The sequence below is a fragment of the Lontra canadensis genome, unplaced genomic scaffold (assembly GCF_010015895.1).
Source record: "Lontra canadensis isolate GAN:19392208 unplaced genomic scaffold, GSC_riverotter_1.0 scaffold52, whole genome shotgun sequence".
NCBI lineage: Eukaryota > Metazoa > Chordata > Mammalia > Carnivora > Mustelidae > Lontra > Lontra canadensis.
Genome location: NW_022631046.1, coordinates 12,741,563 through 12,754,420, shown reverse-complemented (window position 1 = coordinate 12,754,420; position 12,858 = coordinate 12,741,563). Strand labels below are relative to the sequence as shown.

General features: G+C 38.7%; 1 protein-coding gene across 1 annotated transcript in view; it reads right to left on the bottom strand.

Moving 5' to 3' along the window:
• Positions 1-12,858, bottom strand: part of APAF1 (apoptotic peptidase activating factor 1) — an 87,807-nt gene that overhangs the window by 58,824 nt on the left and 16,125 nt on the right. Inside the window, exons 6-8 of the mRNA XM_032874299.1 lie at positions 3,764-3,947; positions 1,053-1,165; positions 824-955 (exon numbers count right to left, since the gene is read on the bottom strand). Coding sequence (XP_032730190.1) covers positions 824-955; positions 1,053-1,165; positions 3,764-3,947 — 429 coding nt within the window. The remainder of the gene's footprint in view (positions 1-823; positions 956-1,052; positions 1,166-3,763; positions 3,948-12,858) is intronic.

Below are 12,858 nucleotides of genomic sequence, written 5' to 3'. Positions count from 1 at the left end.
GGAGCATGGCTCCCCACTGAGTGGGAAGTCTGCTTCCCTTCTACCTCTGCCTTTGCCCCCACCCCTTTGTGGGCATATACACACACTATCTCTCTCAAACAAATCTTTTTTTAAAAAAGGCAATTAGCTCAAAACCAAGTATCTATTCAATGGCAAAAAGAAACAAGGAACAGAAAGGATTAACAAGAGTGGAAGAATAGAAGTAAAGAGCTGACAGATGTGACTAAAATTTTTAATTTCTGTATGTCAAATAAATACTACAACTGAAATTAAAAAGCAGACAAAAAACTAGGAGAAAATATTTGCAAAAATATGGCAAAGAGCTAATAGCTTCAATAGTTAGAATGCCTAAAAATCAATTAAAAATACTGCTATCAACAAGAAAAATTCAATCAAGGGTAATTTCTTAAAATGCAAATACTCAATAAACCAGTAAAAAGTTTAACTTCACTAATAAAAAGTGCAAATTAACAGGACAACACCAGTTTTCACCTACAAAATTAGATATTATTTTTAGAAAATCCCAACCAAAAACACATAAAACTCTGATTCTCACTATATTTTTTATTCTTTGGCAGAAGTTATCCATCTTCATCTAATCCGTCCCACTAACATATTATGGTTGTTCATTAAATATTATTTTAATGAATAAATGAATACCAAAATATTATTATCTATGTACGGTGTCGGAGTAGAACCTAAAACACTAAATATCCTAGTAAAGTTTCTGGATATTCATGTACTAAACTATCATATTCACTAGCTTACTTTACAAAAAGGAAAATTAATACCTATAATTCCCTCATACACAAAATAACCATACCTTTACATTCCTTTATAATACTATGAGCTTGTTCTGGCAAATCTGCTTTCTTCATATTAACAAAAAGGGATAAAATTTCAAGTCCTTTTTCTTTTCCTAAGCCACTCTCCACAGAGACTACATATTTAGGACCTGCAACAAAATCACAAAATATAGTAAGTAATTTGGTTTGAATATATTTAAATGTAATTGAATTAAACCATGAAGTAAAAAGTAAATTAATCCTCACCCATTACTGAATCTGTAACGCTCTTGTCCCTGGTTGTAAGAAGAATTTGACACTGATTGTCAAAAGCTTTTAATACCCAAGGATCCCAAACATCATCCAAGATCAACAGAGACCTAATTTAAAAAAATTGTATTTAATCACTAATGACATTACTTGAAGCCTCTTTTAAAAAAGTATGATGCCACCAAAGCCTTAAAATTTACAAAATAAAGAGGTCTATTTCATGGCTCTTCCTCTTTTCTTTGCTATATTCCTTTCACAATATACTGAACCAAATAAGGAAAAAAAAGTTAGAGACCTTCCTCTTTTCCCACCCCAAAACAATGAATGCATTTTTTATTTATTTGACAGAGAGAGACACAGCGAGAGAGGGAACACAAGCAGAAAAAGTGGAAGAGGGAAAAGCAGGCCTCCCACCGAGTAGAGAGCCCAGTGCTGGGCTCCCTCCCTGGACCCTGGGATCATGACCTGGGCCGAGGGCAGATGCTTAACGACTGAGCCACCCAGGTGCCCCAATGAATGCATTTTAAAGTTAGGGAACCTATAAAAAGTGAACTGTGTGTATCATGTAGGTATTAAAAATTGGTTGCCAAGTGCCTTAAAAGAAGTATCCAAGTGGGGCGCCTGGGTGGCTCAGTGGGTTAAAGCCTCTGCCTTCAGCTCAGGTCATGATCCCAGGGTCCTGGGATCGAGCCCCACGTCGGGCTCTCTGCTCAGCAGGGAGCCTGCTTTTTCTCTCTCTCTCTGCCTACTTGTGATCTCTGTCTGTCAAATAAATAAAATCTTTAAAAAAAAAAAAAGAAGTATCCAAGTAATAAGATTTTTCTAATTCAGTCTAATTCAGTCTTAAAGCCACTAAAACTAAATGAGAACTGGGCTCAGGTTAGCATTAGAATCAATCATATAACAGTAACAATATTTGACCATCTTTTACCTATAAAACTAGCATTTTCATATATTCCAACCAGATACAATGCACTAGCAAGAATATTACCCTTCATTTGGTACACTAGCATGGTTTTTTTCCCATCCATAAATCACTTTGTTTACTCCTAATGACAAAAAAAAAAAAAAAACCTCTGTGAATTCTTGGTTTCTCCAAAAAGTTTTTTGAACTCAGCAGAACAGATGGAGAAAAAATACAACTAATACAACTAAAAGCTGATAGCATAATTATACACTAGCATTTTTATCCTAATGGCACACTACTTCTGTGTACTACAAAAAAAGATTCTGGGTACACATACAGCCTAGAAAATTGCAAAAGTACAAACCAAAATGCTGCAGAGAGAGAAACAAAAGAATGACTTTATATGCCATGGTTTGATACATTTGATAGCATTTACAATATTTTCCTAAGTACAAATCACTTTTATTTTCCCCGAGAATGAAAGTGGGACTAGTAAAAAGTTACTGCAAAAGAAAAGAGGTAATATTTAGTGGTCTTGAGGCTCCTGGAGGGTTCAGTTGGTTAAGCATCTGACTCTCGATCTCAGTTCAGGTCATGATCTCAGGTACATGAGATCGAGCACCATGTAGGGCTCCATGCTGGGTACGGAGACTGCTTGAGTTGTTTTCTCTCTTGCTCCTTCCCCACCTCTAACAAAAAAAAAAAAAAAAAAAAAAAAAAAAGCAAAACCTAGTACTCTCAATGCCATTTCCTCCAGGAAAATCAATACCAGTGGCTACCAAGGGGGAGGGAGCAATAACAGAGGGACCTGGAAGAGAAAGAAGCCAGAGGGAAAGGAGCTTGTCCTCTGCAGAATCACCTAAGAGGCTTTTCTCAAATTACTACCCTCACCCCTCTGATATTAATCCCCTTACCAATTTAAGAATCACTGCCATACTCAGCCACTGCTACATATGAAAGTGTACTGCATCGTCAGCTGCAAAGAGGCCATTAAAAAAAAGTTTAGAGCCATTACCTAATTCTCACCCAATTTACTGCTGAACTATCAAGGAAGGCTTTATTCATCTTTGTACTTGCAGCACTTGACCCAGAACCTGGCACAACACTCATGTTGGTTAAATGAACCAATGAAAGAATGGCTGTTAGATCAGGGAAATCGAAGGGTTGACTGAATCCCAGTTGATTAACTACTGATGGTTAACAGTTAACACTGTTAACACAAGCGCCAACTAAGCTACTGTCTCCCTTCTGGCTAATGAAAACTTAAACAGTTGATAACAACGCCTGGCACATAGTCATAATATTTATTGAATGAATGAAAATAAAACAAACTCTTGAAGTTCACAGAAGTACAAGAGTTACATACATACACACACACACACACACACATATATATATATATCCCAAAACTAAGACAACACAACAGAAGGGTCCCATTAAATAAATAAACCTTTTACCAGGTGCCTACATTTAGTCTGTCTCTTATTCAGTGTTATCCATTAGAAATAATAGATTCAAGGTAAGAAACTTGCATTTTCTAGCAAAGACCTCTCACAAACTCACCTACTTAGGAAATACTTCTTGAGCATCTCAGTGGTATATAAGAGACAACATAGTAAGTAGGATGCAAAGAAAAGTAACAATTTCAGGCCAGTGGCAACCATTTTTAAATATAAGACAAAGAACAGCAGAAAAGCAATGCTTTATTCCTAGATCCCTACTAAACAGCAAGATGTCCTCAAAATGTCAGTAGTTAAATCTGACTGGGACTTCATGCACCAACTAAATGGACTATCTGTACCTTGGGTGTTTGCGCAGCATGAGAATGCGAAGACGGTCTTTAGCCTCTTCAATATTGAGCGGAAGCCTCTGAGAGAAACTCTCATCTTGATCCAACCGTGTGCAAAGATTCTGCAATTTCATCAGAAGTCCAGATTTGTCCTGTTTCCCAACTGAAACCCAGTGTACACCCCCTGGGAAACAACCTAGTAAAGAAAATAATAATAAACTTAAGGCCTCCTTGGAAGATTTTAATGATAAGTAGCAGATTTGTTCTAATTTTCAATCTCATCCTATCTTCATTTTCTCTCGATTGAAGGTATAAATTTTGCTTGTAGAGCACTGTTGAGCTTTACAACCTGAATATAAGAAAAGCTGAAGATGTGAAGAAAATGAAATTTGACGTAAATCTATCTATCAGTTAAAATCTTAACAAACAAAAATTTACAGTCTTAGTCCTAGGTCATCAATGATCACTGTACAACATAGTTTCTCAACCTTAGTACTCTTGACATTATAAGCTAGATAATTTTTTTTAAAGATTTATTTATTTGACAGAGAGAGAAAGAGATCACAAGCAGGCAGAAAGGCAGGCAGAGAGAGAGAGAGGGGGAAGTAGGCTCCCCACTGAGCAGAGAGCCCAATGAAGGCCCAGGACCCTGAGATCATAACCTGAGCTGAAGGCAGAGGCTCAACCCACTGAGCCACCCAGGCGCCCCTAAGCCAGGTAATTCTTTATTGTAAGGAACTTTCATACACACCGCAGGATGTTTAACAGTCTCTCTGGCTTCTACCCACCAGATGGTAATAGCATTCCCCCACCCTGGTTATGACAACCAAAGATATCTTCAACCACTTTCAAATGTCCCTTTTAGGTTAAAATCACCTCTGACTGAGAACCCACTGATATCCAGGAACACATAACATAGTCATTAGGATTCTCATACAGAAACTTAAATTAAGAAGTTAGTTTCAAGTCTGGCTCTACTGGTTACCAGCTACGCAATCTTTAGCAAATCACTCAGCCTCACTTTTATTTATTATACTGGAATAAGATTGTTTACTTTACCTATTTCAGAGTTACTGTGAGAAATTAACGATACACGTGAATTTGCTAAGTTAACTGTAAGGGGTTAAAACAGACAGGATTATTAGTGATATGGATCTTAGAGCACCTTGCAAACATTAAGCTCTGAACTAGTAGGCACCATATAAGAATGGACGTCGTTATTATTGTTACTATCAACTGTTATCATCATTATCATTGTTAATTAAGCCACAGTATATCATAAAGTACATATTTTTACTTACATAGGTATCAGGAGCCAAAAATCTTAAGCCTTCATAGACTATACTTAATCAGTTCCCCACATAAATACAAAAAAATGCTAGAGGGGCTCCTATGTGTAAAATTTGGTGAGCAGTAGCATTATTAGAACATATCAGTATCATGAACCATCAAGATATATGTTACGTGGGGTGCCTGGGTGGCTCAGTGGTTTAAAGCCTCTGCCTTTGGCTAGGTTCATGATCCCAGGGTCCTAGGATCAAGCCCCACATCAGGCTCTCTGCTCAACAGGGGGCCTGCTTCCCACTCCCCCTCTGCCTGCTTCTCTGCCTACTTGTGATCTCTGTCTGTCAAATAAATAAGTAAAATCTTAAAAAAAAAAAGATTTATGTTGTGTGATTGTAAATAATATAAGAAAAAGCAAAAAATAGGGGTGCCTGGGTGGCTCAGTGGGTTAAAGTCTCTGCCTTCAGCTCAGGCCCTGATCCCAGGGTCCTGGATTGAGCCCTGCATGGGGCTGTCTGCTCAGCAGGGAGCCTGTTTCCTTCCTCTCTCTCTGCCTGCCTCTCTGCCTACCTGTGATCTCTGTCTGTCAAATCAATAAATAAAATCTTTAAAAAAAGAAAAAGAAAAAAGCAAAAAAATAGATAAAAAAATAAATGAGTTATATCAAAGGAATACTTATTTACTGGTATTCACAAATAATTAACTACAAAAATCACTATTTTAAAAGCTTAATCATCTAGATTTATATATATGCAAAGATCTATTTATGATATATTTATTGAGCATTATTCTAAGAGTTCTACATATTAACCTATATTTAATCTACATATTAAACTATCAAGCAGACACTATTATTTTAAGCAGGCTCCACGCCCAGCAAGGAGTCCAATGAGGGGCTCAAACTCATAACCCTGAGATCAAGACCTGATCTGAGATCAAGAGACAAATAAACAACTAAGCCACACAGGCATCCCATAAGCAGAGACTATTATTATCCCAGTTTTACAGAGGAAACTGAGGTATAGGAAGCCTGAGTAACTTGCCCAAGGTTACACAGATAATAAAGCAGAGGTGGGATTCAAACCTCCAGAACCCATGCTCAACTTATGAACTATTCTGCCTCCTTAAGGATATTAACTGCAGGATTGTTTGCAACAGAAAAAGCTGGAAACAACTGCAATGTCCATCTTAACCAACTCTTTCCAAGCCTGAGGCAGGCCCAACTAAGGAAGGAAAAAACCTTATATGTAAATGAGGTTTGGAGTGTTAAACAATACTTGACATTTTAATTATTGAAATTAGACTGCCGGAATGCAAACTGGTACAGTCACTGGAAAACAGTATGGAGAGTCCTTAAAAAGTTAAAAATAGAACTACCCTGGGGTGCCTAGCAGGCTCAACTGGTTAAGTGTCTGCCTTATGATCCTGGGTCATGATCCTGGGGTCCTAGGATTGTACTTCCACATTGGCTCCCTGCTCAGTGGATGTCTGCTTCTCCCTCTCCCTCTGCCCCTACCCACCATTCGTGCTCGCTCTCTCCCTCCTTCTCTAATAAATAAATAAAATCTTTTAAAAAAAGAAATAGAACTACTCCATGATCCAGCAATGGCACTACTGGGTATTAACCCAAAGAATACAAAAACAGTGATTCAAAAGGATACATGCATGCCTATGTTTACAGCAGCATTATTTACAATAGCCAAGATATGGATTAATGAATGGATAAAGAAGATGTGTTATATATACACAATGGAATATTTTGCCATAAAAAAGAATTAGATCTTATCATTTGCAATGACATGGAGTTAGCGAATACAATAGTTAGTAATGGACTTAGAGAATACAATGCTAACCGAAATAAATCAGAGAAAGACAAACACCACAAGGTCTCACTCGTATGTGGAATTTAAGAAAGAAAACAAATAACCAAAGGGGGAAAAAAGAGAGAGAGTGAGATGAACCAAGAAACTGACTCTTAACTATAGAAAACAAACTCTTGATTACCAGAAGGGAGGGAGGGTTGGGGAATGAGTTAAAGAGGTAATGGGGATTAAGAAGTGCACTTGCCCTGGATGATGTATGGAATTATTGAATTGCTATATTGTACACTTAAAACTAATATAACCCTATAAAAAATAAAGTCACATAACCAAAAAAAAGTAAATAAAAAGATAAGAGTGGGGGTGCCTGGATGGCTCAGTCAGCTAAGCAACTGGTTTTGGCTCAGCTCATCATCTCGGGGTCCTGGGATCAAGCCCCACATTGGGCTCTCTGCTCAGCCGGAAGTCTGCTTCTCCCTCTCCCTCTCCTTCTGTTCCTGTGCTCTTTCTCTCGCTCACTCTATCTCTCAAATAAATAAAATCTTAAAAAAAAAAAAAAAAAGTTACATGTACTTATTGCAATGAGCACCAGGTGATGTACCGAATTGTTAAATAACTGTATCACAGATCTGAAACTAACATAATATTGTGTGCTACCTAACTCAAAATAAAAACCTTAAGGGGGGGAAAAAAGAAACTGGGGTGCCTGGTGGCTCAGAGAGTTTAGCATCTGACTCTGGATTTCGGCTTGTGTCATGATCTCAGGGCTCTGGAATCAAGCCCCATGTCAGTCTCTCCACCCAGCGAGGAGTTGGCTTGAGATTCTCTCTCCCTGCCCCTTCCCCTATTTGCACACACATGTGCATGCACTCTCTCTCGCTCTCTAAAATAAATAAATCTTTCCCCCCAAAAATTAGATTGTTTTTAAAACTTGAGGTGACCTGGGGACTCTGAACCTGTATAAAGGCAGAAAAGAATCAGTGCCAGGGAAGTGTTAAACAGGCTATAAGGGGGAAAAGTTTTTCCCAATTACACCCTACAAACCTCAATGCAAGGGTTATACATCCACTAACTAAACCTAGTAAAACTGCCGAGGTTTACGATTATGAATTTAAATTAGAACTGGGTGATTTTCTCCAGCAAAGAGGAAGCAAGTAACTGTCCAGATGAAGCCATGGGGAGTAAGTGAGCAACTGTCTGGATGGAGCAATGGGGACTAAGCAATTAGATTCTATCTCCTAGCAAAAAGAAGGAAGCAGAATTTACCCAAGTAAGAAGAAACTAAAGAACCAAGAGCATGTGCAAAGAAGCAACCAAATACTGGCTGATATCAACCTAGGCCTGAGCCTAAAGAGGGGGCTGATGGGAAAAACAGTGAGGATATTATAGAATCAAGGGATAAGTCTTGATAGGTCTGAAAACTGTAGTGGTGAACTTGAGCAGAATAGGTGGAGGTGGGCAAAGAACACAACAGACTGTTTAACATTAAGATTTCAAAAGTGGTATCATTTCTGGTATTGATAAGGACGAGGGTCCAGTATGTGATCAGGAAGTATATGAATAAAAGGAAGTAAAGAAAATGGTTACTGCAGATAAAGACATCAAGAAATCGAGAAGCCAGGGATGGGCTCCAAGATGGCAGAGGAGTAGGAGACCTAAATTTCCTCCGGTCCCAGGAATTCAGCTAGACAGTTATCAGACTATTCTGAACACCTGTGAACTCAACAGGAGATTGAAGAAAAGAATAGCAACAACTCTATGAACAGATAAACTGCTACTTTCTGGAAGGTAGGACATGCAGAGAAGTCAATCTGAGGCAATATATGGAAAGATAAACTGCTGGGGAGGGAGCCTCAGTCAGCTGGCTCCCAGCAAGTGATAGAGCAGAGGAGCACAAAATCAGAACTTTCAGAAGTCTGTTCCAGTGAGGGACGTCACTCCAGTGGCTACACAGAGGCCGCGTGGCGGGGGGGGGGGGGGCTCACTGGAACAATGTCAGGACTCTAGGGGTCACAGAAAGACTGAGGGTACCTGAGTACGGCAGAGCTCCCAGGTGTTAGAGCAGGAAAGCCGACTGCAAAGACAGAGCCAAGGAGCAGGCTCTCAGTTCAGGTTGCCATAATCTGTGATTCCTGGCACAGTCGGACCACTGCTCTTCCGGCAGGGACCCTACAAGTGGCAGACCCGAGGGAGACTCCCCTTCCTCCCCAACGAGGAGCAGCACGGGAGTGCACCACAGGAATCTGCTGGGTTTGAAGACTCCAAACGGGGTCATGTGCCTCAGACAGAAACACTTGGTCATAGGCCAGGTGAGCACAGAATCCAACTAGAGACTAGGGAGACAGGAGGGACTGACTGCTTTTCTCTGCAGGTGCACCGAGGAGCAGGGCCCTGAGCTCTTGGCTTCCCAAGGACAGAGATTGGGAGGCCGCCATATTCATTCTCATCCCCCAAAGCTGTACGGAAAGCTTTCAGGGAATGAAAGCTACCAAAAGCAAACCCAAGCAGATTACTTAGCCTGGCCCCTGGCAAGGGTGGTGCAATTCCACCTCAGGAGAAGACATTTCAGAATTATACTTCTTTCCTTTTTCAACCAACTTCTTATCAATCCCTTCTTAAAAATCTATTTTAATTATTATTTTACAGTCATACTCTATCCCTTCATTGCATTTACCCTAACTTTTTGTATGCATATATTTTCCTTCTTTAAAATTTTGGGATGCAGATTCTTCTAACAGACCAAAATATACCCTAAATCTAGTGTATGGCTTTGTTGTATTCACCTGCCTGATCATATTCTTCCCTTTTTTTTTTAATGTTTCTTTCTTTTTTCAACCAACTTCTCACCTCATCAATTCCTTTTTTTAAAATCTTTTTTAATTTTCATTTTTACACCTAAAATCTAGTGTGTGGCTCTATTCTATTCACCAGCCTAATCACAGTCTTCTTTTTTTTTTCCCCTCTGCCTTCAGCCCCCCACCCATTTCTTCTGATTTGTTTAGTGTATATTTTTCTGGGGTCATTTTTCTGTAGCACTTCGGTTTTTTGTTCATCTGTTCTTCTCCAGATAAAATGACAAAACAGGAAAAGTCACCTCAAAAAAAAAAAAAAAAAAAGAGGCAGTACTGATTGCCAGGGGACTAATCAACATGGACATTAGTAAGATGTTGGAACTAGAGTTCAGAATGACGATTGTAAAGATACTAGCTGAATGTAAAAAAAAGCTTAGAAGATATTAGAAAATCCCTTTCTAGAGAAATAAAATCTAACCAAATCGAAATCAAAAAGGCTATTAATGAGGTGCAATCAAAAATGGAGACTCTAACTGACAGGATAATGATGCATAAGAGAGAATTAGTGATATAGAAGACCAAATGATAGAGAATAAAAAAGAAAGAAAAAGAGATAAACAACTATTGAATCATGAGGGGAGAATTAAAGAGGTAAGTGATAGCATAAAGCAAAACAATATTAGAATAATTGGGATCCCAGAAGAAGAAGGGGGGGGGCAAGGTATATTGGAGCAAATTACAGCAGAGAATTTCCCTAATTTGGGAAAATAAAGAGACATCAAAATCCAAGAGGCACAGAATCAGAAATCAGTAAATCACAAAATCAGTAAAAATATGTTAACACCCTGACATCTAACAGTAAAACTTTAAAATCTCAGAGACAAAGAGAAAAGCCTGGAAGCAGCTCAGAACAAGAGGTCTCAAACCTACAATGGCAGAAACATTACACTGCCAAGAGACCTATCCACAGAGATCTGGAAGGCCAGAAAAAACTGTTGTGATATATTCAGGGTACTAAAGGAGAAAAACATGTAGCTAAGAATATTATATTGAGCTAGGCTGTCACTGAAAATAGAAGGAGAGATAAACAGCTTCCAGGACAAACAGAAACCAAAGGAATTTGCAATCACCAAACCAGCCCTACAAGAAATACTGAAAGGGGTCCTCTAAGCAAAAAGAGAGTCTAGAAGTAACACAGACCAGGAAGGAACAGAGACAATATATAGTAAGTCATCTAACAGGCAATTCAGTGGCACTAAATTCATATATTTCAATAATTACCCTGAATATAAATGGGATAAATGCCCCAAACAAAAGACACAGGGTATCAGATTAGATTAAAAAAAAACAAGACCAAATAATACGCTGTCACAAGAGACTCATTTTCGACCCAAACACACCTCGAGATTTAAAGTGAGGAGGTGGAAAAACCATTTACCATGCTAATGGACATCAAAAGAAAGCTGGGGTGACAATCTTTATATCAGACAAATTCGATTTTAAACCAAAGACTATAATAAGATGAAGGAGGACACTATATTATACTTAAAGGATCTATCCAATAAGAAGATCTAATAATGGTAAATATTTATGCCCCTAACATGGAAGCAGCCAACTATATAAGCCAATTAATAAAAAAATCAAAGAAACACATTGACAATAATACAGTAATAGTAGGGGACTTTAACACGACCTCACTGAAAAGGACAGATCATCTAAGCAAAAGGTCAACAAGGAAATAAAGGCTTTAAATGACACACTGGACCAGATGGACTTCACAGATATTTTCAGAACACCCATCCCAAAGCAACAGAATACACATTCTTCTTTATAGCACATGGAACATTCTCCAGAATACATCACATCCTGGGTCACAAATCAAGTCTCAACCAGTACCAAAAGACAGGAATCACTCCCTACATATTTTCAGACCACAATGCTTTGAAACTAGAACTCAATCACATAAGCTGGAAAGAACTCAAATACATGGATGCGAAAGAACATACTACTAAAGAATGAATGGGTCAACGGGAAATTAAAGAAGAATTTTATTTTATTTTTTTTAAAGATTTTATTTATTTATTTGACAGACAGCGACCATAAGTAGGCAGAGAGGCAGGCAGAGAGAGTAAGCAGGCTCCCTGCCAAGCAGAGAGCCTGACACAGGGCTCAATCCCAGGACCCTGGGATCATGACCTGAGCCGAAGGCAGAGGCTTTAACCCACTGAGCCACCCAGGAGCCCCAAGAAGAGTTTTAAAAATTAATGAAAACAAAATAAAATGAAAACACAACTGTTCAAAATCTTTGGGATGTGGCAAAGGAGGTCCAAAAAGAGAAAAGTATATAGCAATACAAACCTTCCTCAAGAGAAAAGAAAGGTCTCAAATACACAACCTAACCCTACACCTAAAGGAGCTGGAGAAAGAACAGCAAAGAAAGACTAAACACAGAAGAAGAGAAATAATAAAGATCAGAGCAGAAATCAAGGAAATAGAAACCAAAAGAACAGCAGAACAAATCAACAAAACTAGGAGCTGGTTCTTTGAAAGAATTAATAAGATTGATAAACCTCTGACCAGACTTATCAAAAGGAAAAGAGAAAGGACCAAAATTAATAAAATCATGAATAAAAGAGGACAGATCACAACCAACACTAAAGAAATGCAAACAACTATAAGAACATACTATGAGCAACTATATGTCAACAAATTAGACAATCTGGAAGAAATGGATGCATTCCTAGAGACATATAAACTACCAAAACTAAACCAGGAAGAAGCGGAAAACCTGAACAGACCCATAACCAGCAACGAAATTGAAGTAGCAATCAAAGATTTCCCAATAAACAAGATCCTAGGGCCAGATGGCTTCCCGGGGGAATTCTACTAAACATTTAAAGAATTAATACCTATTGTTCCAAAACTGTTCCAAAAAACAGAAATGGAAGGAAAACTTCCAAACTCATTTTATGAGGTCAGCATTACCCTGATCCCAAAATCAGACAAAGACCCCATCAAAAAGGAGAATTACAGACCAATATCCCTGATGAACATGGATGAGAAAATTCTCATCAAAATACTAGCCAATAGGGGGCGCCTGGGTGGCTCAGTGGGTTAAAGCCTCTGCCTTCGGCTCAGGTCATGATCCCAGGGTCCTGGGAGCAAGCCCCACAGCAGGCTCTCTGCTCAGCGGGGAGCCTGCTTCCTCCTC